This window comes from Lemur catta, chromosome 2 (genome assembly GCF_020740605.2).
Source record: "Lemur catta isolate mLemCat1 chromosome 2, mLemCat1.pri, whole genome shotgun sequence".
In the NCBI taxonomy this organism is placed as follows: domain Eukaryota; kingdom Metazoa; phylum Chordata; class Mammalia; order Primates; family Lemuridae; genus Lemur; species Lemur catta.
Genome location: NC_059129.1, coordinates 85,784,484 through 85,808,530, shown reverse-complemented (window position 1 = coordinate 85,808,530; position 24,047 = coordinate 85,784,484). Strand labels below are relative to the sequence as shown.

General features: G+C 44.1%; 1 protein-coding gene and 1 non-coding gene across 2 annotated transcripts in view; one reads left to right on the top strand and one right to left on the bottom strand.

Annotated features, from left to right (window-relative positions):
- Positions 1-2,733: 2,733 nt before the first annotated feature.
- The window catches only part of RRAGD (Ras related GTP binding D), a 35,898-nt gene continuing 14,584 nt past the window's right edge, over positions 2,734-24,047 (top strand). The window contains exons 1-2 of the mRNA XM_045544019.1: positions 2,734-3,393; positions 18,455-18,750. Of these exons, the coding sequence (XP_045399975.1) occupies positions 3,249-3,393; positions 18,455-18,750 (441 nt within the window). The 5' untranslated portion in view covers positions 2,734-3,248. The remainder of the gene's footprint in view (positions 3,394-18,454; positions 18,751-24,047) is intronic.
- On the bottom strand, positions 12,184-12,256 carry TRNAK-CUU. Its single transcript has one exon. It is a non-coding gene; the product is annotated as a tRNA-Lys (tRNA).

Below are 24,047 nucleotides of genomic sequence, written 5' to 3'. Positions count from 1 at the left end.
CAGGCTGAGCTCTAGTCCAGAGAGCGGCCAAGTCAGCAACCAATTCACTAAGCAGATGCCACACTGAGTTTATGAAAGGCTTCCAGGGTTCTTGCAGTGTTTTTTAATTTTTATTTAAATTCTGAAAGAATCCATACACATAATATTTCATTTCATTTCATTTTAGAGATGGGGTCTCACTCTGTCACACAGGCTGGAATGCAGTGGTGCTATCATAGCTCACTGTAGCCTGGAACTCCTGGGCTCAAGAGATCCTCCCACCTCAGCCTCCCTAGTAGCTGGGACCACAGGCATGAGCTGCCACACCGGGCTAATTTTTTAAATCCAAGGACTTCTATTTCTAGGATATTCTTCAACAAATCCCTTGTTTGAAAGCTGACAATATTGAAATGATAACAGCAGAAAGAGAAAAGCATTCAAGTTTTTTTCCTGTTCTGTTGGTTCAAACTTTATGATACTATGCATTTCTGAAATGACAGTGAATTAGAATATCTTAAATCTGCATGTGACTCTTGTTTAGCTTGGGGTAGAGAATAATAGAGGATTTGACTTTTACTGCTTTTTTTGGTGGAATTTGTTCCTTTTAATTCTCAAGAATGGTACAAATCTCAAGTATCTTAGAGTGTGTTTCTATCTATTGGCGGTGTTTCCCTTCTAAGATCTCTCTTCTTGGGGACGTCAAAGGATCATTAGACATTTCCATTCTTTCTGGGTCACAGGTACCGTGGGCTGTTGGGTTATGGATTGTCCTCTCCTGATCTCTTGGGTCCATGGGGCATACACTCAGCAACCAGCCCAGCAATGCTCTAGTGGTTTGAGTCTCAACTGACCTTAGATGGACTTCTAGGGTCTCACAAGTAATTCTTTGCAGCCTGAATCAGGCCGCCTCAAAGGCCTCCCCAGGCTGGCAGGCTAGCTGTGGGCTAGCTGAAAGTCTTCACACGCACTCTGGGAGAGCCCTCCTCCCTGGGGTTTCCTTTTATAGAAGAGATGAAAATGGGCTAGGAAAATCACTCCTAGGAAATGAGCTTTGTAAGTACCTGAGAATTTTTTTTTCCTCATTTACTCTTCCTAATAATTCTGAGAGGGCATAATGTCCTACTGATGAGGAATGAGGTTTACAAAGGTTTAAGTAACTTGCCTCTGATGAAAGCAAGTAGAGCCTGCTTGTGCTGGTTATGTTTGTACCTCACCCCACCCTGGGATCCATTCTCTGCCTTCTCTACCTAGTCTCTGTCCCAGACTAGATGCCAGGATCCTTTGCCCTCTGGATTCCAGTTGGGTTTGGCAAATGTGAGACACAGGAGAGCAGAGGGAGGGTGGGAAGAGACAGAGGTCAGGGTATTTCTTTCCACTGCTCTCTCCTTGATGTTAGTCCTTATCAGTTATACCTCCTGTTTTGCGGCCCCTCTCCAGGACTCTAGGTCCCTTCCTTTACTCCTGCAAATTTAGGGGTGATAATGTCTTCCCAGTATTGCTAGTCCTTGGGTTGATTCCCTAAATTCTGTCCACACCTTTGTACCTTTTCTGTTCACTTCAAGGCTTTTCATTTAAAATCTTTGCACGTGACTTCTGCTTCATCCTGGGAAGGACCTTGACTGGTACACTCATACCGAGTTATACTGCTTCACCTGGAAAATGTGAGAACCTTTCCAGTTAGAACTAGCCACCTAGAAAGTGTCTGCATCCACCTCAACACCCAAAACTGCCAAAAAAAAATCAGGACGTGAGTCATGATTTGGTAGACTGAGAACTGCTCTAGGGCAGGAACGCTGCCCTGAGCATCCTTGGACCAACTACTTAGCCCAGCATATAGTAGGTGCCTGATAAATGTTCCCTACAGAGGCAGTGCCCTTGGGCCCCAAGAGTCTCCAGCCTGAGCTCCCTCCCCCCTCCTCTCCTCTGCCACACCACCTGCTGAACTGTTGGCACCTGTAGGATCTGGATCACCATGCCGGCCAGCCGGTTTTTTTCTTATTGTGCTCCACAGAAGGAAGTTCATCCACGTGATTTTTTGCAGTACCCAGAAAGGGTGGGTACAGCGTGTCCTGTGGTGAGAAGCTTGCAGGTTTTAGTCTCACCCCCACATTGCTGCTATTCCTGTTTGAGAATTGTCCCCCCTCACACCCCCACCCCGCAAAAAGCCTTGAAACATTTTATTTACGTGGGATTACAGTCTATGCAATAATGAGCCTTGAGGAGGTGGCCATGAATAGCCCCTGAGAGTTACACACTTGCGACCTTTTCCAAAAGGCTGCAGAGGAATTATTTAGCCGAGGCAGCCACGAGTCACGTGCCTTCTTCGGCCCCATTTACATCTGGGTAGGCCTGCCTTTTGAATATTCTCGGTGGGAAGCACTTTGAACCATAAAGGCACACTAAAAGACAATTGCTATGGAGACTGAGCCTCCGCTGTGCATTTGTCTGAGTTCTCCTCCCGGGGTGCTTGAGCATCCACGGGGCGTCCTCGGCGCGCTGCTCTCGGGTGGGGACCTGGGCGCCACCGTGCCGGGAGCCAGCCCACTTGGGACCGGAACGCTAGCCCAGGATTGAAAGCGGGAGACGGCGGCCCAAGGCAGGGGCCCCGCCGGGGAGTACGCGGTGGGAGTGGGACGGCTGGAGGGGTTCTCAGAGTGCGCGGCACCCCCTCCCTCGCCAGTGCGGGGACCACGTGCAAGAGCAGCGCGTGGGGGCCCCTGGCGCGCAGCCGCGGTGGGTGACGGCGCAGCGCCCCGGGGGCCCCGCGTACGGGGCGTGTGTCTGTGTGTGAGTGTCTGGGTGGCTGGAGGGGCCCCGAACCGCCCCGCTCACTTGGTGAGTGAGTGTGTGAGTGTGAGTGAGTGTGTGTGTGAGTGTGGCCTCGGCCCAGCGCCGCCGAGCGGTGCCTGCGGCCGGGGGAGCGCGCGCGCGCCCGTGCGGGGTGTGTGTGTGAGTGTGTGACAGTGTGTGTCAGGTGACTCGGGTCACGCAGTCTCTCTTTCTCCCTCCTCCGGGAGGCACTGCCGCGCTCCGGCTGACTCCTCCGCCAGCAGGCGGGGCGGAGGAGGGGGCTTCGGGCGCGCTGGGAACCGCGGGACCCGGACCTGGGCGCCGCCCGCCGCGGGGAACGCGCGGCCCCCGCTTCCGCCGGCTCCCGCAACGCTTTGGACAAAACCCCGATTCGGAAATAGGTTGCAGGCGGCCGGCGAGGAGGCTTGGCCCTCACCCGGGACCCCCATCGCCCCCGGGACGGCCGGCTGGTGGGCGCGATGAGCCAGGTGCTGGGGAAGCCGCAGCCGCAGGACGAGGACGACGAGGAGGAGGAGGAGGAGGATGAGCTGGTGGGGCTAGCGGACTACGGGGACGGGCCCGACTCCTCGGACGCCGACCCGGACAGCGGGACGGAGGAGGGAGGTGAGCGTCCGCCCGCCGTCCTCAGCCCGCTCCCCTTGCCTTCCCTCGGTATCTTCCCGCCCCCGGCCCGGCCGGGCGCGCGGCCCGCCGACTTGGAGGGGATCCAGGGGAGCGGAGTTGAGGGATGGGGGTGGGGAGGGGCGCTGGAGGAGGGACCTGGAGCTGCAAAATTGGGGAGCCCCGTGCTGGTGGCGGAGGGGCGACCGGGATCGGTGGGCAAGGGGGAAGGAGGGAGCGTCTGGGCAGGAGGAACGCGCTCTCCCCTTTCAGAGCCAGTGCTCCCCCATCCCAGATCCCGAGCTCTTTGCGGGGTCTGGGGGTTGAGGAGGGGAGGGGACCGCGGGCGCCTTGGGACCTCTCCTTGAACGCTGCTGTTGAAGCCGGGGTCAGATGTCGTGGCTAAAAAAAGGCCACCGGCAGCAGCGTGACTGGCCGGGCAGTCGGCAGCTGCGGGTGTCAGTCTTGCCCCGCGTTGCCGCGGGAGGGGTCCTGGGGTTGCCCGGGTCTGCAGCGAGGGGATGCACGCCCAGGTGACGCGGGAGTCGCCCAGTGGCCGCAGGTTTCTCGGGACCCAGGCAAATATTGTTGTCAGGTCACCTTATCTGCGCTCAGCGTCACCACCTGGACTGCAGTGCCTGCCCGGGAGTGAGCGCGGGGCGGGGAAATTCTTTGCCACTAAAGCAAACTCTTTTTCGTGTACAAGTAGCGGATTTTAGCAGTCGTTCAGCCTGGGGTGGGGGGAAGTTTCCTGCATTTTATTCTTAAAGCCTAAGGAAGTTGAGAGACTTTCAGGATTCCAGAAAGGTTAATCTTTCTTGTGTTCCTCAAAAGCACAAGCAAAAGATCCTTTATTGTACGGTCACTTGAAAAGGTCAATAGAGTACGGCTGTTAAACATAACATTATTCTTGGTGAAGCTGTACGCATCCTAGAGAAGGAGTTAACTTCTTTAATGTTTCACACTGAAGAAATTGTGTGAGGTATAAAAGTACCTTTGTGACTGTTGATTTTTAAGAACTTTTATTTAAAATTCACTGAACTTATTTTAAATTCCCTATACAGAGTCTTTCTCAGGAGGACAGTTTACATTATTCTACATCTGGCAGGCACTACTTCCAGTGAATCAGAAAGAGAATAAAGTTAACTATGCCTTGTGCCTGGTAGATGAGAAAGCAGCTCTCTCTCCAAGTCACCGTTTTTTCATAGTGTCTTGTCTCCTGGGAGGATTTGTGCTAATTCTCCATTTGCTTAAACTGATGTGTGCACCTGTGCACTTCTCTCTTCTGCACTCCTGGTAATTGGTCCCACAGTTGAGCACCCAGCCACGTTTTTGTAGATAAAGGCTTTCAGCCCTATACTGGAGTCTCAAGGGCTACCTTCCGTAATTAAATTGTTCATTCGCTTCATTATTATTCAAATTGCATTTGTTAGCTCCTCCCAGATTCTTGGGAGACTCCGTAGAGATGCAGAATGGGAATGGATTCGCAAGGTATTTGGAATGTAGGCACACAATGGAGTGGGTGTGGGATACTCTTTTTAAAAAAAGAAAAAAGGGACCACATCCAGAGGGAAAGCCCTGTAATTTGATATTGTCGTTGGGGCCAGACACGGTCCAAGAAAAGCACAGGAACTGTTTATTTATTCTGTGGTTCTTTAAGGGGGCAGTTTTAAAATTTGATTTGGGGACTTGAAGTGAAATTAAAGCCCAGCCTGGGGGGTGGGATTCCCGGAACAAAGGGCTTCCCCAGAGCCCAGACTTGGAGGCTCCCTTCTGCTGCTAACCTAAAGGCAAACCTGCCTGTAACTGGTGCTCTTGATGACTTCAGTAATAAAATCCTCCTGCCATGAGTTCTTGGGATCAGCCTGGAATCTTGCTATAAAAGGATTGAGTGTGTGTATTTATGTGGTGAGAAGAGCAATGCACTAATGTTTGCTCTGGCAAACATCACTTAAGCCTGGCCTCTCTCTGCCTGGGCCTGCTGTGATAGGGGTCTGCTGCTCAGACGTCCTCCTTTATCTTTTGGGCTCTGTTCTTTCCAGGTTTCCCTGGCTTTGATTTGGGGGTTTTAGGCCTTGATGCAGAATCTTTATCAGAACGTTTGCTTTCTACAGTAGCAGATAGGCTCCTCAGTCAGCAGTTCCAGCAAGCGCTGTCCCTGATGACTGTCAGGCCAACTGATATGTTCCCAGGGAGTCCGGATTGGGAGGGGGGAGGTTGGGAGTTTTGTGACTTACCTTCCTGTGCCCTTCAGAAGGCTGATTCACGTGTTGCATTATAATCCTGTTTTATTTTTGGTAAAATTTACATTTATCAACTCTCAAACTTAAGAAATGGAATGTGAAAAAACAAGACTTGTTTATTCTGAGAGAAGATGGATATGGTGCACTTTGAACCATGAGCAAAACATTTCACTAATGAACCTCCTCCTCCCCCTTCCCATTCCTAATGGACTTGGTTTAGTGCCTTCACTTTGTGGATACCTGGGGCTTTTTCCATGAGGTTCAGAAATCTACCCAACCAGGTGGGATGGTGGGGGTGGTATGAAGGTGGATGAGCAGTGTGACTTTCATTTCGTTCAGTCTAGAAGACCTATAAAGGACCCTCTGATCTCACTGTAAAACCAAGTGCCTTGTAAGTTTTGCCACATCGTGCTAAGTTTGAAAACATAGTGTAGCCAAGGTGAGACTTAAATTGCACTTCTCCTCTGGCTTCCACTCCATATTTTATTCATGAATAGCAGGAGTGTTCTCAGGCAGTTTAGTTCTGTTAGGACAGATTTGGGCACCTTTCAACCCTCTTTTCTTGGTAGTTATTTACAGATAAAGTGAGTCTCACCTTCAACCCTCGCACTCTAGATAAAACCCCAGGGAGTAGGCAATGATTAAACCATTAAAAACAATTGCTCCAAAAATAATGATTATTTTTAGACACATGGACTTTAAATCTTTTAGTAAATTACTGTGCTTTAAGAACTGTAATGATAAGGAAAGCAATTAAAAGATCATGTTTAATCAGAAAATGAAATTGTTTTTTACCCCGAAGTCCCTCTCAATTTTTAGGGGAAACTTGGCTAACACAGTTCACCTACAGTCCACCTGAGTCCAGGCTTTGTTTTCCCAGCAGCTTGTGCACACCCTTAGGGTCTGAGGGAATAAGTTGAGGTGGTTACTGGAGGCATGAAAGATCCAGGGTCAGCAGGTGATACTTTCTTGAAGGGTGTAGATGGGGTGAATCTAACAATTCACATCTATTAATCAGTGGCAGCTTTTTAAAAAAATTCACCTTTTCATTGTTCCTTGAGAGTAAGATAATTATTCTCATAATACTGAAACCAGAGCTGGGAGGTACAGAGGAGTTTTCTGCAGCCATTTCATGAGCTAGAAGTGAGCAGGTTTAGAAGAGGGTCAAGCGTGTGGAGATGTAAGCCCCTTTCCTTGTAATTCCGCCTTGTCCAAAAAGAGCTAGGTTGACTACTGCCCTGGCCACAGCTAATTTCTTGGATTTCCTTCTGGCCCTGGAATACAGAGATACAGAAGAGTTGGAATAGATGGAACTACGGAATAGTTAAAAATGGTGCAGCCAAAGTCATACCATAGGCAAGTGCTTTTTCGAATACCTGTATTTGGAGAGCATACTTTTATATCACATGTGTTATAAACATGTTCATTGATTCAGGGTATCATAGAATCTTGATTCTCTACTTTTATTAGAAATCTCTCCTATTTTAATATCAGACAGAGGATAGTCTAATGGAAATAAGAGGCAGAGACAGCAAGTTCTGGGTGAGAAATGTGGCTGTGAGTTTGAAAGGTTATCTTTGTCTTTCAGAGATAACTATGTGTCTGCCCCAAAATTTATCCCGTTTTAGTCAGTCCTCCCTCCACCCCAGAGCAATTGTTGGTGACAATTTCACTTCCTACCACAGCCACCTCTTCCCTGCTCCTTTTTCTTCTTTCTTCTCTACCTTCTTTATTCTTTTTGTATCCTTTACCTTTTTTTAGTCTCCCTTCTCTTACAAAGCCTTAGGGCTCTCTTACGACAGTGGCTTTCCCTGGTTCTGTTGTGACATTCAAGACAAATAGGTTTTTACTCCTGTCCTACAGCGTCCATGGAGCTGGTCAACTTTGTTCTCTTGGGGGCCCCTGAGAAAGACTTCAGCTGTTTCTCAGTGTGTAAAATAGAGGACTACATAAAGCCAAGCTTGATTCACTCTCAAAGTGATTGTGAGAAAGTTCATAAGAACACTTTTCCCGTCTTGTAGGAGGTTCAGTAAATCAGAACACATTAGAAATGTCATTGAATTACATATGTTAAAAAAATATTTGTATACGGTAACTATCCTGTTTTTTTTAGTTACCTGCCACTGTGATTTGAGGGGATTTCATAGAGAAAGATTTGGTCTTCACACATAATTAATTACCTTTAAAAACCTTTATGCCTTTGAAAATAAATATTGATTGCATTTAATTCTCCTTACTAAGTAGTTAATCAAAGGGACAGTGAATCTTCATGATTTTTCCATATTTTCTTATTAGTAGTACTAATATTATTCCTATGATTCATTGCTACTTGTTGGAATTTCTTGAGCTCCTGGGTTTTCAATGTATAAGTAGTTCTATTGATCAACACATGCTCTGGAAATTTAAAGGACCCACAGATAATGTTGCAGACAGAAACAAGCTAGAGGCCTCTTCCTAAAACCGTAAGTATGTAGACGCTTAAGCCTTTGCTGACCCCACAGAATACTAACAACAAAGAAATTCTAACTCTCCCTTAAGATTGAGTGAGCCTCTCACAGAGTTACATTCCACAAAAGACCTTTGCAGTTGCCTAGGATTGAGATGGGAAAACAAGAAAAAAAGGAGCGTGTGTGTGCACACACTTGCACTGATAGAGACAGAGGAGGAAATTAAGACTCATGGGCTAGGGGACATGTATGGGGTCACACAGATAGTAAATGGCAGAGCTGGAGCTTGAACCCCATTCTGCCATTAACCCAATACTTCTTCAGCCATTCCACTTGCCATCACTTTGCCACTATGTCACCCTAATTCTTTCATTAAATTGTTGTTTATGTTTTCCTATTTTGGGCCTCTTCAAAACTGTTACCTCTTGAAGAACTTTCCTTAATTATATCATAATAGCTCTCAAATTGTATAATGCACCAGACTTTATGATGTACATTTCGTAGGATGTCTCATTCTCCCTGAAGAGACCCCTTGAACTCAGGAAGGCAGGGCCAACCCTCTTAAGAACTGTGTAAGGAGGTGCACATTGGCCTCAATTCCCATTTTCCTGGTTTCTGGTTCCTTCTTCGTTGTAAGCAACCCACAGATCAGCCAAGCCTGGTCCCCAGGCAGCCCTGCGCTCAGGGTGCTAATCCTTCTTTCTCTCTCTGCCTTCTTTATTTACAAGGCCTGTTGGTTTTTGACCTGGCTCTGCTGGTTACTGGCTAATTCCGGATTAAGTAGTTAGTCTGCAGGTGTGAAAGACTGATAATGGCCCAATTAGAGGAGCCTTCTCCAGAGCACTGCTCTTTGGGTGTTGAGTTTCCCTGAGGTCTTTAGCAGTCCGGTTCCAGAGCCGGGCCATGTGGGAAATTGGGATATTGACAGGACCAAGTGGAAGATAGGTAAGGAATATTCAGTGTCTCTGACCGGAGGAGGTTAACTTTGCCTAGGCATAAAACTGATCCTCTTGAAAGCCAGTTCCAAGTGCTGAGCTGGGCCAAAGTCAGACATGAAGTTTCTTTTTAAAGCTTTGGTTAATTTAGCTTCAAATTCTGCTCAGTCACTTTCGTTTAATCATCCCAGCAAACAACTATCTATTGAGTGTTTGTTGTGGTAAGCACTGAGGCCTCAGTTTGTTTTGTTTTTTACAACAATTTTAATTTGATTAAGCTACAAACTGCAGAATGGTGTTTTTGTATCGTTCTATACTTTGTGGTACACAGGCCAGCCACTGAACCTAAATTTTAGACTGAAAGGAAAAAAAAGCCCCCTTTAGAATATAGTATTAAAATTTTACAGAAAGACAGAAGTCAATACCACTGCTTAAACCCTTTCAAATGATAACTTTTTTTCATTCTTCAAGTATATGTGTAATATCCCATGTGGGAAAAATGGCGGAAGGCCACACTGATGTTTCCTAAATATGGAGAAAATAAAGAACAGTAAGTCTTTCATCATCTGTGGCCCAAAATACACATATATAATATATTCCCAGGTAACAGCTGCTTTGTTGCCCTAAATATTATTCCACCAACCTAAAGGTTCTCAGTGCCTATGTAGGGGAGCCAGAGATCACCTCCAGCTCCTCATAAGCTCTTACGTGTGTTCTTTGGCTGGATCTAGAAAACAAATCGACACCAGGCAGATTAACAAGAAAAAAGCGTACAGATTTTATTAGTTTTGCATGTGCATGGGGATCTTCACAAGAGCGTGAAGTCCAAAGAAGTGGCCAAAGCAAAATACTTTGTACTTTTTAGGCAAAGAATGATAAATTTGAAAGGCAATGACAAGACAAAGAAAATCTGGCTAGAAACAGTACATTTTCTAGGGTAGTCACTAGGAGATATGTAGGGGGTGTAAAACTAGTGGAAGATAAGGGTTACTTTGTTAAGTATATTTATTCAGATCCAGTGCAGTCGCCACTTCCTTCCCAGTGTCTGGTGATAAGAGTCACTTTCTCTCCCTGGTATAGGGCAGGTCCTCCTGCCTGAGGAATCTTTATGGCTTGCTGCATGCAGGAAGAGGTCAGCTAGCCCTTTCTGAAATTACAATTTCTCCAGTGTTTTATATTTGAAATAATGAATATACCATTCTTGCATATTTTGGCACATCTTTCACTCTTTGCTTAGATGTGCCATAAATATCTTCTAATTGGTTCTTTCTCTTCCTCTTTACCTCTTGACAGTTTTAAAAAACTTCATTGTGGTTAGAACACCTAACATGAGATCTGTCCTCTTGATAAATGTGTAAGTGTATAATATGTTATTGTTGACCATAGGTGCAGTGTTGTACAGCTTACTCATCTTGCTTGACCAAAGAAACTACATGCTGTGATTAGTATGTGGATGGGAGGTGTCCGTTTTTACATCTGTAAGGGATGAATGTTACCAACTTGAGGAGCAGGGATCACACTGCCAGCTATGTAGGTGGTCAGTAAATGGTACTGCTGGTTGAAGAGAGGTTGGAGTGGGCTGATTTGAGCATTTTGCAGTGGCTGAGGCTAAAACTCCTTAGACATGCCCCCTCAGCCAATGAGATCGGGGGAAAAGGACCATCAGGCGTGGGCTGCCTCAGCAGCTTCCATTCCCGTTTCCAGCCTGTCTGCATCCACACGTGTTTATGCCCCTTCTGCGGCCCTGGATCCCTCCCCATGTGAGCTGCAGACCAGCAGGCGCCACAGACTCAACAAGTCCAAATACCTGTCCAGCCTCTTCCCTCTACATTCTTGGTGAACGGGCTGCCGGGTCTGGAACCCAGGGCTTCTTTCTCCCTTGTCCCCCGTGTCCAGCGGGCCATAGATTTCAGCTTCTCATGAGTCCATTTCTTCTGCCTGTTTCCACGGCCTGTGCCTTGGTTCTGTCATTTCTCATTTGTGTTCTAGAACAATCTCCCAACTCCTCCACACCTCTAGGGAGTCTGTTTCTGGAGTGAACTTCCTGAAATGTAAATCTGATCATGTTAGTGTCCCCTTAAAACCCCTGGTGATTTCCTCGTGGCTTTCGGAGTAAAATCCAGACGTCTGGCATCTCATCCATGAGCTGGCCTGTTACCTCTCTGCCAACTGATTTATTCAAAGGTATTCATTGAACTCATGCCACCTGCTACAATGTATTTTGCCTCTGTATATGTCAGAGACAGACAATAAACAAGTAAACAAACAAGAAGACAAATGCAGTAGGTAAGAAGACTGGTAAAGTCACAGGGTTTTGGCCTAGGGAGTGATAGGGCCTGATTTAGATCAGAGGAGGTGACATTGCGGCTGGGCTGAGTGGGACAAGGAGCCTGGGGAGGCCGTCCACACAGAGGGAGGGGCAAGGCAGGACCTGGAGGTGAGGAACTATCTGGAAGGCCAGTGTGGCTGGAGGAGAGGGAACAAGTGGGAAAGATGAGCCCAGCACGGGTGAGAGGGCGGCCGGTGCCAAGCCTGTGGGGAGAGGAAGGCATTTGGGTTTATTCTAAATGCTGTGGGAACCACCGGACAATGTGTCGCCTCTTTTTGCCTTCAGACTGCATTCCCTAACCTCCACCTCCCTTGCCAGAATCTCTTCCCAACTCTTTCCCTCATTCATCCTTTTCATGCCTCCTCTTTGGGATGCAGATGTTATTTCTCCAGGGAGCCCTCACTTGCTGTCCAGAACACCTAGCCTTAGCCAGCGTGCATGGTAATTGTCAGTTGCTCTCAGTTGCTCTCACTGCTCACTTGGCAGGCATTCAGGGAACCCTTATGAAATGAGAACAAGCTGCCCTATTGTAAATTTCACCTCACTTGGGCAACTTCCTCCAAACTCCCTTGGCACTTTTAAAGGGAGCCTCCTGTAGCAGATTTTTAAAGACTTGTCCTTTGATTGCCCCCCTTCCAGGGCAGCTGTCATCCTTCATTCTCTTTCACCTTTCTCTTACAAAGCCTGAGACAGCCGGTGATGGGAAGCTTTGGAGAGCCCAGCCTTCTCCAGGCTGAGAGGCTGAGGTGTTACCCTTCCTAACATAAGCTGCCTGCCTCTACCACTCCTGTTGAGGTTGGGGAACTCAGAGCTGTGCTCTATGGGGCTTCTTTTTTCAGTGCCCGGGCGGGGACTTGAACCCTGGACCCTCAGATTAAGAGTCTGAGGCTCTACCAACTAAGCTATCCAAGCTCTATGAGGTTGCTTAAGCAGATGTAATTGAGGGGAAGGTGGGAGAGGATCAGAGGGGAGATTTTTGTCAGCAGTCCCTTTCTGGTATGAAAGAAACCTTTTCTGATCTAAAGCTGTGGCCTATAAAAGTTTTTGACTGTGGCCCACAGTCAAAAACAAAATTTATATTATGAACTAGCACCCACATACACGTAAATAAAACGTAAAGAATTTCACTAAGCAGTTTTTACTCTTATGCATGACGTACTCTGACATTTTCTAGTTTCTTTTTTTATTTCTTTGTTGATGTTTAATGCTGTTGCTCATAAATGCCCACTAATTGATTTTATGATGACTAATGTGTTCTGACTTAAGGTTTGGAAATCATGAGGCTCCTCTGGAAGGAGGCCATTTTGTAGAACACCTCAAGGAGATGGTCCCGTGTAAATTTTAATTCATGAGATATGCAGGTTAGACTACAGTTTAGTATTTAGTGTGACAGCTGATTGGTGGCTGAGGCTCTGGGTGAGCAGCACTCCACCACATACCAGTCGTGTGACCTTGGGCAGGTTCCTTACCCGAGATTCCACAGATGTCAAACAGACTTGTGCTTCCTCACTGGGCAGGTAAAGTTTGTAGAAATGTCCAGTGCAGACCCTGGCACACAGTGTGTTGTCATACACCCCAGGCGGGTGTGGTAAGATGCAGTTGCACAGGACTGAGCAGTCTCAGCAACGTTGATGGTCCTCTGGCTGATGTGGCCCCCGTTTCCCAGCTGTTTACCGTGGGTGGCCCATGCTTGAATTTGGCAGGCAGGGAAAAGGAAATACTTTCCGCTGTTGCTGTTCATGGTGTTACAGCCGCACGTGTGTTTGGCTTCCCAGCCACCCTCCATGTGTGTACACATGCGTATACACTCCCTCCTCCCCTCACAGTGCTGTCTGTCACCTCCCCATCCCCCCAGGAGGAGGAGATCCACCTCCCACAGGGCACCAGCATGGATGATCATGCCACATAGAGTCTTACAGATTCTGCTGAAGATAAGTTAAAATCTATGCCCATATCTAGCAGTATAAATTGGGAAAAAAGACATTTATAAACACAAATATTTTTGCATTTGTACATAATTTAATGTGGAGTTTTGCTTTCATTAATTGCAGGAGTGTTGTACAGCAGAAAGAATGCATAGACTCTGGATGGGCCACCCCTCAGTTTGAATGTTACTTGATCTTTCTGAGCCTGCGTTTCTTCACCTGTGAAATGGACATAGTAATATCTATTCTTGAAGGAGTGTGAATGGGATGAAGTGTGTACAGTGCCTAGTACAGGGCCTGGCACATGATAGGCACCTTCATACATGATTGCTATGAATTTTCATTGCATGCGTATTTTCCCGTTCCATGCAACACATTATGACTTTGCTTACATTTCGGCTTCCATCTCCTGGAGGGCTTCCTTCCTGTCCCTCCTTCTCTCTACTCCATCCAAATTCTGCACTGCTTTAAATCTGCATTCATAGTGTATATAATCCACAGGGTTCCTCCCCCAGCCCACAGGCTTTCTCCCCTACTTTGCATTGATCTAACACTTGCTATTTGGGAGGTGATAGCAAAGCAACTATAGCTCTTAAGGTTTCCATTCTTGTACTTGAGATTACGTTTTTTTAAAACAGCTGTAAAGGTACAATTGACATAAAGTACACATATTTGATAAGTTTGACATATGTATACACCTGTGAAGCCATCACCACAATCAAGATAAAGCACATATCCATCACCCCTTAGGAGTTCCTCCCTCTGGCCTTCCTTATTATTACCTCTTCCATTTCCCAGGCGACCACTGATGTGCCATTTGTCACTGTAGATTAGTTCATATTTTTAAAAGACTTTTATGAAAAAGGAATTATAGGATATGTCCTTGTTTAACTGGCTTCTTTCACTCGGCATAATTATTTTGAAATTCATTCATGTTATGGGTATCAGTAGTTTATGTATTTATTTTTATTGCTGAGACATACCACAATTTGTTTATCCATTCAACAGTTGACGGACATTTGGGTTGTTTCTAGTTTTTGACTATTACAAATAAGGTTGTTATGAGCCTTTGTGTACAAGTTTCTGTATGGATATATGCTTTCATTTCTCTTGGGTAAATACCTAGCAGTGGAACGGCTGTGACAATATGATAGATGTATGTTCAACTTCTTAAGAAACCACCAAATGGTTTCCCAAAATAGTTGTACCATTTTACATTGCCACCAGCAGCATATGTGAATGCTAGTACCTCCACATCCTTGCTAATGCTTGTTACTGTGTATCTTCTTAATTTTTAGAATTAAGTGGGTGTGTAGTAGTGTCCCATTGTGGTTTTGATTTACATTTTCTCAATGACTAATGATGTGTTAAGTATCTTTTCATGTGCTTATTTACCTTCCATGAATCTTCTTTGGTGAATTGTCTCTTCAAATCTTTTGCTCCTCCCCCTTTTAAAAATTAGGTCATTTGTTTTCTTTGCCTTCCCCCGCCCCTTTTTTTTGTGAGACAGAGTACTATTTTCGTTTTCAATTCATGCCTTGCTTTTGCTGGGATTGACTTGCAATGGCAGTATAGTGAGTGGGTAGCAAATAATCACTGTTGAAGAAGCAATCTGGTGACCTTTGGGTGGTTCACTTCCACATTACTGCTTATGTTTTATATCACCAGCAACTTGTTGACTTGGGTTCAGCTGAACTGGAAAATGTGTGTGGGTAAAGTAGGAGTGAGGTGTTGCTTATAATGGAGTCGTGTCTATGCACATCTATTCTTGCTTTTTCTTTATTCAATCATTATTTTGTTTGAAATTTGTATGTTTACCTACACCTACAAATTCATATGTCAAAATATTATGTACAGTAAATGAAATTTACTAAGATATCAGATATTAACATGAGTTTTAGACAGTTGTAGAGTTTTGGGGGAAAAAATTGTTTAGTTACAATAGGGAAATAAAGGATTACTTGTCTATCTGTTAGGGTTAGACTGAGACCAGGGACAAAGAAAGACATAATGAGGTATAGTTCAGAAGGAAACAAAAAAGAAATTTAGGAAAATAATTTAATGTATTTCTATCTCTATATTTGCTTATATTCTTCCCTTTTTTCTTAAGACATTGATTTATTTTCTTGATCTTTCTCCATGTTTAATACTAGGTCTTTTATTTTTATGTCTTTTTTTTTTTTTTTTTGGTCATTCATGAACTCTTTTTTAAAAATTGAGATATACTTTATGTACCATAGTATTTGCTCCTTTAAAGTGTACAGTTCATTGGTTTTTAGTACGTTCACAAAGGTGTGCAACCTTCACCACTGTTTAATCCCAGAACATTTTTATCACTCCAAAGAAACCACATACCAGTTAACAGCCACTCCCCATTTTCCCCTCTCTCCAGCCCCTGGCAACTACTAATCTACTTTTGTCTCTATGGGTTTGTTTATTCTGGACATTTCATATAAATGGAATCATGTAACATGTAGCCTTTTGTGTCTGGCTTCTTTCACTTGGCATAATGTTTTCAGTGTTCCTCCATGTTGTAGCATGAATCAGTACTTCATTTCTTTTTTATGGGTAAATAATGTTCAATTGTGTTGATATCTCATATTTTATTTATCCATTCATGAGTTGATGGGCATCGGGTTGTTTCTACTTCTTGGCTGTTATAAATAATGCTGCTGTGAACATTCATGTACAAGTTTGTACTTGGACATGTTTTTATTTTTTTTAGTATATTTGTAGGAGTGGAATTACTGGGTTATATGGTAGCTCTATGTTTAACCTTTTGAGGAACTGCCAAATTCTTTTCCAAAGTGGACCATTATACATTCTCATCAGCAGTTGATGAGGGTTCCATTTTCTCCATATCCTCACACTTTATCTGTCATTTTGATTATAGCCATCCTATTGTGGTTTTGGTTGTATTTCTCTGATTGCTAATGATGTGAAACATCTTTTTGTATGCTTATTGGTCTTTTGTGTATCATCTTTGGAGATATGACTGTTCAGATCCTTTGCCCATTTTTTATTGGGTTGTCTTTTACTGTTGAATTGTAAGAGTCCTTTATATATATTCTGAACACTAGACTCTTATCACATATATGATTTGCAAATGCTTTCTCCCATTCTATAGATTATCTTTCACTTTGTTTCTCAATTTTGATGAAGTTTATCTATTTTTTCCTGTGGTTGCTTGTGCTTTTGGTATCATAGCTAAGAAACCATTGCCTAATCTAAGGCCACCTAGATTTATACCTATGTTTCCTTTTTAAATCAAACATTTTGATTTAAGAGTTTTATAGTTGAAGCTCTTAAATTTAGGTTTTTGATCCATTTTGAGTTAATTTTTGTATATGGTGTGAGGTAAGGGTCCAACTTCATTCTTTTGCATGTGGATATCCAGTTGCCCCAGCACCGTTTGCTGAATAAGTCTTGCTTTTAATAATTATTGTAGGTCCTAGATCTCATTTAATTATCATAACAGCCCTGTGAGATGTTTATTATCATTATCAAGTCTATTTTATGGACCTTGAGTTTCAAAAGCTAAGTATCTTTTCCAAGGTCTGATAGCTCAAACCCCAAGTCTTGCTGACATCAGAGCCCTAACATGTAACCCCTAGGCTACACTTTGCTTCTGTGAAATGTAAACGCTCTCGGTCAAGTAGGAAGGCTGCTTAGAAATTAAGTGGTCGTCTAGGACTAAAGGACATTGTAGACTTAATACTATATGTTTCAAGAACAAAGAAAAGAGAGAGCCCTACAAGGTTTTGAACTTTTTTACCAATTCCTTCTTTTATCCAGTGATGCCTAATCCCTCAAGGGACCTTGGCAGAGGACTTTAGGATTGAATTTTTGTTACCAGGGACTGGAGTAGTGCTGACCTATAGAACTTTCTGTGATGATAAGACTGTCCTATGTCTGTGTTGTCTAATACATTAACCACTTGCCAGATGTGGCTGTTGGGCACTTGCAGAGGCTAATGAAACTGAGAAATGGAATTTTTTTTTTTTTACATACAGACTTTCGTTCTGTTGCCCGGGCTAGAGTGCCGTGGGGTCAGCTTAGCTCACAGCAACCTCAAACTCCTGGGCACAAGTGATCCTTCTGCCTCAGCTTCCCGAGTAGCTGGGACTATAGGTGTACACCACCATGCCTGGCTAATTTTTTATATTTTTAGTTGCCCAGCTAATTTCTTTCCATTTTCAGTAGAGATAGGGTCTTGCTCTTACTGAGGCTGGTCTCAAGCTCCTGATCTCAAGTGATCCTCCCACCTCAGCTTCCCAGAGTGCTGGGATTGCAGGTGTGAGCCACCACCCCCGGCCCGGAATTTTCTTTATTGTGGTAAAATATACATAACATAAAATTTACAATTTTAACCATTTTTGAGTGTATAGTTCAGTAGCATTAAGTACATTCAGACCCATCACACCATCTGTCTCCAGCAGTATTCCCCATCTGAAACTCTGTGCCCATTAAACAGTAATTCCCCATTCCTCTCTCTTCCCAGCCCCTGGAAACCACCATTCTACTTTCTATTACCTATGAATTTGACTATTTTAGGAACCCTATAAGGAGGATCTGAATTTTAATCAATTTAAATTTAAATAGCTATGTATGGCTCGTGCCTACCTTATAGGATGGTGCAGGCCTAGAGCCAGAGTGGGCCGGGGGAGGTCTGGCTCTCACAACATTTGCATCTGTTCCCTAAAACAGTCTAAATCTGAGGCATCTAGTCCAGTGTCCGTTTCCCAGGCCTTGGTGGCTAGAGGAAGATAACTGAGAGAGGCATCACTCAAATAAACAAGCATCTCTTTCGTGCGTAGAGACTGTGATGATAGCAGAGGACATTGCTCTGGCTCGGGAAGTCCTGGATTCTTTCCACAGACACTCTGTTCCAGGAAGTCTCTGCCCTTCGCACTCCAGAGTCCCTGCTCGTGATGTGGCGTTGCACAGGCGTCTTGTCCTCGGGGATGGTGTGACAAGTAGTGAAACTATTAATACATTTGTTAGTGTTTCACACCTACCAAAAGCTGTCCCCTCAACGAGTGGAGTGATGTAGTTAGCACTCCCTGAATTTGAAAGAGTAGCATCGTCTGTGAATCGTAAATCACGTTTGAGGTGGAAGTGAAACTCTTCTAATTAACCACCGTGAAAGCGTCTCACCCTCGTTCTCGTTCTGTGGTTTCTCCAGTTCTGGATTTCAGCGACCCCTTCAGCACAGAGGTGAAGCCGAGAATCCTGCTCATGGGGCTGAGGAGGAGCGGCAAGTCGTCCATCCAGAAAGTGGTCTTTCACAAAATGTCTCCCAACGAGACCCTGTTCCTGGAGAGCACTAACAAGATTTGCCGGGAAGATGTATCCAACAGCTCCTTTGTCAATTTTCAGATTTGGGACTTCCCAGGACAGATTGACTTTTTTGACCCTACCTTTGACTACGAGATGATCTTCAGGGGAACAGGAGCACTCATATTCGTCATCGACTCCCAGGTAAGGCTCAGAGTCTTGGGGGGCGTGATGGCCTGGCATCCCCCACCCCACCCCCATGTTAAAGCAAATTCCTTTGTGTTGGTTTTGCTTTGGTTTCTAAACTCTGGAATAGGTCAAGTGTTTCTTATTCAGGGCTCTCAGACTTTGCAAAAGAGAGAAGACTCCAGCCTTGACCAGCCAATCTGCTGACTGTTAGGGAGGTGTTCACACTTCAGCAGATCGTAGACCTGGGAAACCTCACAGATAGAGGGACCATCCAGGCCAATGACAGCAAATATGTGTCATCTCTTCTGCTCCCTATACCCTTGGCAGACATCTCCAAAAGGTCACAGGTTCTCTGCCACAAAAATATGGATATAAATTTACCTTTAAACTATTATTTCCTGTAAGATAAAGTTCTAAGTGTGAAAAATTTTCCTCTGAAACAAATTATTATAATTATTATTAGCACACAATTGATTAAAACAATATAACTATATTATATATTTTATAGATAACTATTAAATATAAAGAATAAATGAGTAGGTGACGATAGGATGAGTTTTGTTATAGCATTTGTCCCATTATTCAAATTCCTTCCAAGTTGTATCCCCTAAATTGCCCAGTTTTCTATCACAAAAAATTATTTTTAGTAGTTTATCAATAGGCTTCCTGGTTAGGTCCTCCTTCTACTTTTTGGAAGCAAAGAACTGGGAACTCCTTCACTGGTGAAGAGCTTTTCCTCAAGTCATTAGTCAGATTCCTTTTCCAGCATTCCAGTTGGCTCTTTGGCACCCTGGGTTTTGTATACCCTGGGGCCTTTCCCCTGTAGGTAGTGCGAAGGGAAGGAGGGAAAGGGAGACAGCAGGACCACAGGTGCATCTCAGGTACATCCCAGGCAGATCCATTTTAGGAAAGGTGTGTGCAGCAGGATTGGGGCATTGTTGCTCTTCAAGTTCTGCATGTCCAAGAGCTTTAGAAAGTGTCCATGATGCGAGATGGAGCCCGAAGGCTCTCCAAGGGGTCTCTTTTGCAGCTGTGGGGGAACAAAAGTCATCAAATCGATCCTCTAGGCATGTGCCAAACCAACTCTGAAGTTCAGTTTGTGCCATGTCCCTAGAACTCTGGACGCACAATCAGACAGGTTGGCCAGTTGCTGGGGTGCATGACCCCAGCTGAGCACACCCGGCCCTTCCAGGAGCACCAGAGGTGCTAGGGAGAAGGGTTATGAAGACTATTCATCATAATAGCTCTGTGTTTGGAAAACCGTTCTCTGAGAAGGCTGCTCATGCCTGAGAGGATCGTAAGTTCATTCGGGGAACTAGGTGCCTGTTTAATATAATAATGAAATTTTCAACCAGGCCTTTCAGTTTCAAGTAGCTGCACTGTTTACCTCTTGCATGGCTGTGGGAGAATAGCCGTTTGGTTAGAGGGGTTCTTTCTTTCTTTTTTGGTAGGGGTGTGGAGGGGAGAGACTTTAAATCCAATGCCTGATCTGTGAACAGAGGTTCACACTCTTCCCACGGGCCTACTCAGAAACGCATGTGTTGTGCCCGCTGGTAGACACCTGCACCAAGTCCAAGGCCTGCTGTCAGCAGCTGCTTTCCTGGCTGTCCCACTTGCACTGACCTGTTTTCTGGCCCATCTGTGGTCTTGGCAGTATCCCCTGCCTTCCTGTCTCAGGTCTGCCAGAACCATAAATTAGGGAGCTTGGAGCCCGAGAGGAATGGATGGGGTGTGTGCACATTGCTGCCTGGGAGGGGAAGCCCCAGGGATGTCATGTTCATCTGTCTCTTTTAAGCTCCATTTTTCTCCCTAATTCATACAGCCGCTGGTTGCTGTGGTTGAATTAGGTAGTGGTAGCAGTAGTCCTACCCGTAGCTAAGTGGGTTTCCAACCAGATGACTCATCATTTCAAGATAATGGCTTTAGTAAATACTTAAATACCATGTTGTGCTTACACAGCAATTTGTATTTGTGGAACTCAAACTTCCAATACAAATCTATCTTAGATGTTTGTAGTATGGCTATAATGTAGCTAAAATGGGTTTGCTTGCCTATTTTTAAGTTGGAACTGTAATTTGGTTTTAATTTTCCTGAACATGAAAAGCCAACCTTCAATTTGGATTAGCAAATGTGTTTTTTATTTTAGTTTCTCAAGTCTTTATTTATTTACAGATGGGGTCTTGCCATGTTGCCCAGACTGGATTGCAGCGGCTATTCATGGGGGCAGTCATAGCGCACTGCAGCCTCAAACACCTGGCCTCAAGTCATCCTCCTGTCTCAGTCTCCTGAGTAGCTGGGACTATAGGCACATACCACTGTGCTGGCTCTTGGGTTTGTTGTGGGTTTTTTCAGTTGTAGGGCAGGGAAAGGTATAAAAATATTTGAAAAATTCATCTCCTTAAGTTACACTTTTAAAAACAAGTAGGAAAAACATTGTTGAGTGCTGTCATTTACTAAATAGGGAATAATTAAATAAGCAGTTTCAGAGCCTAATGTACTTTTCTACTGGAAGCAGAGTGTAAAAATCATGTTTGTAGGAATCTTTATGTGATGTGATTACAAGCACTAAAAGGCAAATCAAGCTTTAGGGAGGTGTCTCAGCAGCACTTGAGAGTCCTTTCCTTTATTTCTTTTGTTTGTTTGTTTGTTTTTTGAGACAAAGTCTTGCTCTTTTACCTGGGCTAGAGTACAGTGATGTGATCATAGCTCACTGCAACCTCAAAGTCCTGGACTCAAGTGATCCCCCTGCCTCAGCCCCCTGAGTAGTTGGGATTACAGGTACATGCCACCACGCCCAGCTTATTTTTCTGTCTTTTGGTAGAGACAGGGTCTCACAATGTTGTTCAGGCTGGTTTCAAACTCCTGACCTCAAGTGATCCTCCTGCCTTGGGTCTCCCTAAGTGCTAGGATTACAAGCGTGAGCCACCACACCTAGCCCTTTTCTTTATTTCTAAGCAGTGCTCTTTTGGTCTGACACCTCATATTTTTATTTTTTGCTTGTGAATTCCTCACAGTCACAAGATTACCAGATAAATATATCCCCAAAGGGAAAATGTGTCCTCACAGAATGTTGTGAAATAAAAAAGATTGAAAGCAAGTGTGATTTCTCGTGAGCTAACTGTGTGACACCCCAGTACCTCCCCACCCCCTGCCCACAATGCCTTTGGATCCAAAAGGGAGTTTCCACATGACCCATGCTGGTGATTGTGACCTGCCTGTAATTCCTATGTCTAATTTTGGAGACAGTATATTTCTGCTTTATTTTTATTTGTCATAGAAGGTTAATAATGAACAGTGGGAAAAATCATCTACAGTCCCTCTGTTCTAATCAACCAAGTATTTTCTTCTGTTTAATGTCATTTTTAGTCGTTATAGCTGTGTGCTGTTTCATCAGTTAGTTGGAAATCAGACCATTTTAGATGCTTGGCAGGGAAGTTAGAGTAGCAATTTCTAATCTTTTGAGATGTGATGTTGTTTTGACACTGGGTAGTTTTGCTCACAGACATGTTCCCTTAACTCCCTTCTTTGCTTAAAGACATCAGTGATAACAGTTTTTTGAGGTATAATTTACATGCAATAACGTGCATTCATTTTAAGTGCATAGTTCAGTGGGTTTGACAAATGTGTACACCATGTAACCACCTCTCATTCAAGATGTGGAATATTTCTACTGCCCCAAAGCTTCCCTGTACCCTTTCTCAGACAGTCCCCCAAAACACGCAGCCCCTGGCAACCACTGATATGCTTTCTGTCACTTGTAGATTGGTTTGCCTTTTCTAGAATTTCATGTATGTGTAATCGTACAGTAATAACTTCAGTTTTTATTTAATGCTTAATCTACTGACCCAATGTCCAATATTTGCCTTTTATTTTAAATGACTCTTGAGAGTATGAAGGAGAAGGACTCCATTTGTTCTTTTTCTGTCTTCATAATTTTCTAATTAATATATTTAATATTTTGATTTATCTAGAGACTAGGGAGACGTTTTTATTGATTCAGTTGAGAGAATAGAAGAATGCCAGAAAACATCCCCAATTATATTGGCATTCTGTATTTTCCAGGTTTGGAGTTATAAGTGGGGATGAGAAGTTCTTAAATTCTGTCCTACAGATTGCTTTCCTTTTTCTGCAATAAAAACAAGACCTGTTCACACCCTTCCCATTGGCAATAGTCAAGAGATCTGACAGCACCAAATGCTGGTGAGAGTCTGGAACATTAGGCACTGTTACATGCTGTGCGGGCACGTTAAGATGCTCATACCTGTGACCCAACAAGTCAGCCTTCAGGGTGAGCCATGTGTACATGAAACTTCACATTATCGTACTTACACATACTTGGAATGTCCATCAACAAGCAAACATATGATAAATTATAGACCATCCATAAAATGAAATTTTATAGAACCATTAAAAGGAATTAATGCACTAGAGTTATGTACTACGTAACATTCAACATAGGTGAATCTCACTGACAATAATGTTGAAGGAAAAAGGCAAACTATAGAATGCATACAAGTTGGTATTTCTGTAAATTTCTTAACAATTTAAATGAATTCTGTGTGTTTAGGGATACATATATATATGTATGTACTAATGTATGAAGAGATGAGTGAGAATAAACACTAAACTCAGGATAGTGGTTGCCTCTGGAGGGTGGGGGGTAGCGGGATGGTCTGGGCTGGGAGGATGGGGAGAAACACAGAGGGCTTTGGTGTAGACATTTTATTTCTTAAACAGAGAGATGGAAACACAGGTGTTCATTATGTTATTATATAGGTGTGGGAAGGAAAAAACAGTACTGTGGGCCAGATGCGGTGGCTCACACCTATAATCTGAACACTTTGGGAGGCTGAGGAGGGATGATTGCTTGAGGCTGGTAGTTCAAAACCAGCCTGAGCAACATAGTGAGTGAGACCCTGTCTCTTAAAAAAAAAAAAAATAGCATTGTGTTGTTTGGGGCAAGTACTCCAGACCAGGGATCAGCAATCTTTTTTGCAAATGGCCAGAAAGTAAGTATCTTAGGCTTTGCAGAGCTGTACTGTCTCTGAGGAGTTTCCACAGATGAAAACTGCTCAACTCTGCCGTTGTAGCAGGAGAGCAGCCTTAGACAATATGTAAGCAAAGAGCATGGCTGTGCTCCCATGTAACTTTAAAAAAACAGGCAGTGGGCCTGTGGGCTGTGGTTTTTGGACTTCTGCTTTGGACCAGTGGTTCTTTTTTTTTTTTTTTTTTTTAATTTCAGAATATTTACGGGGGTACAAATGGTTTGGCTACATGAATTGCTTTTGTACAGTTTGAGTCAAAGCTGTAAG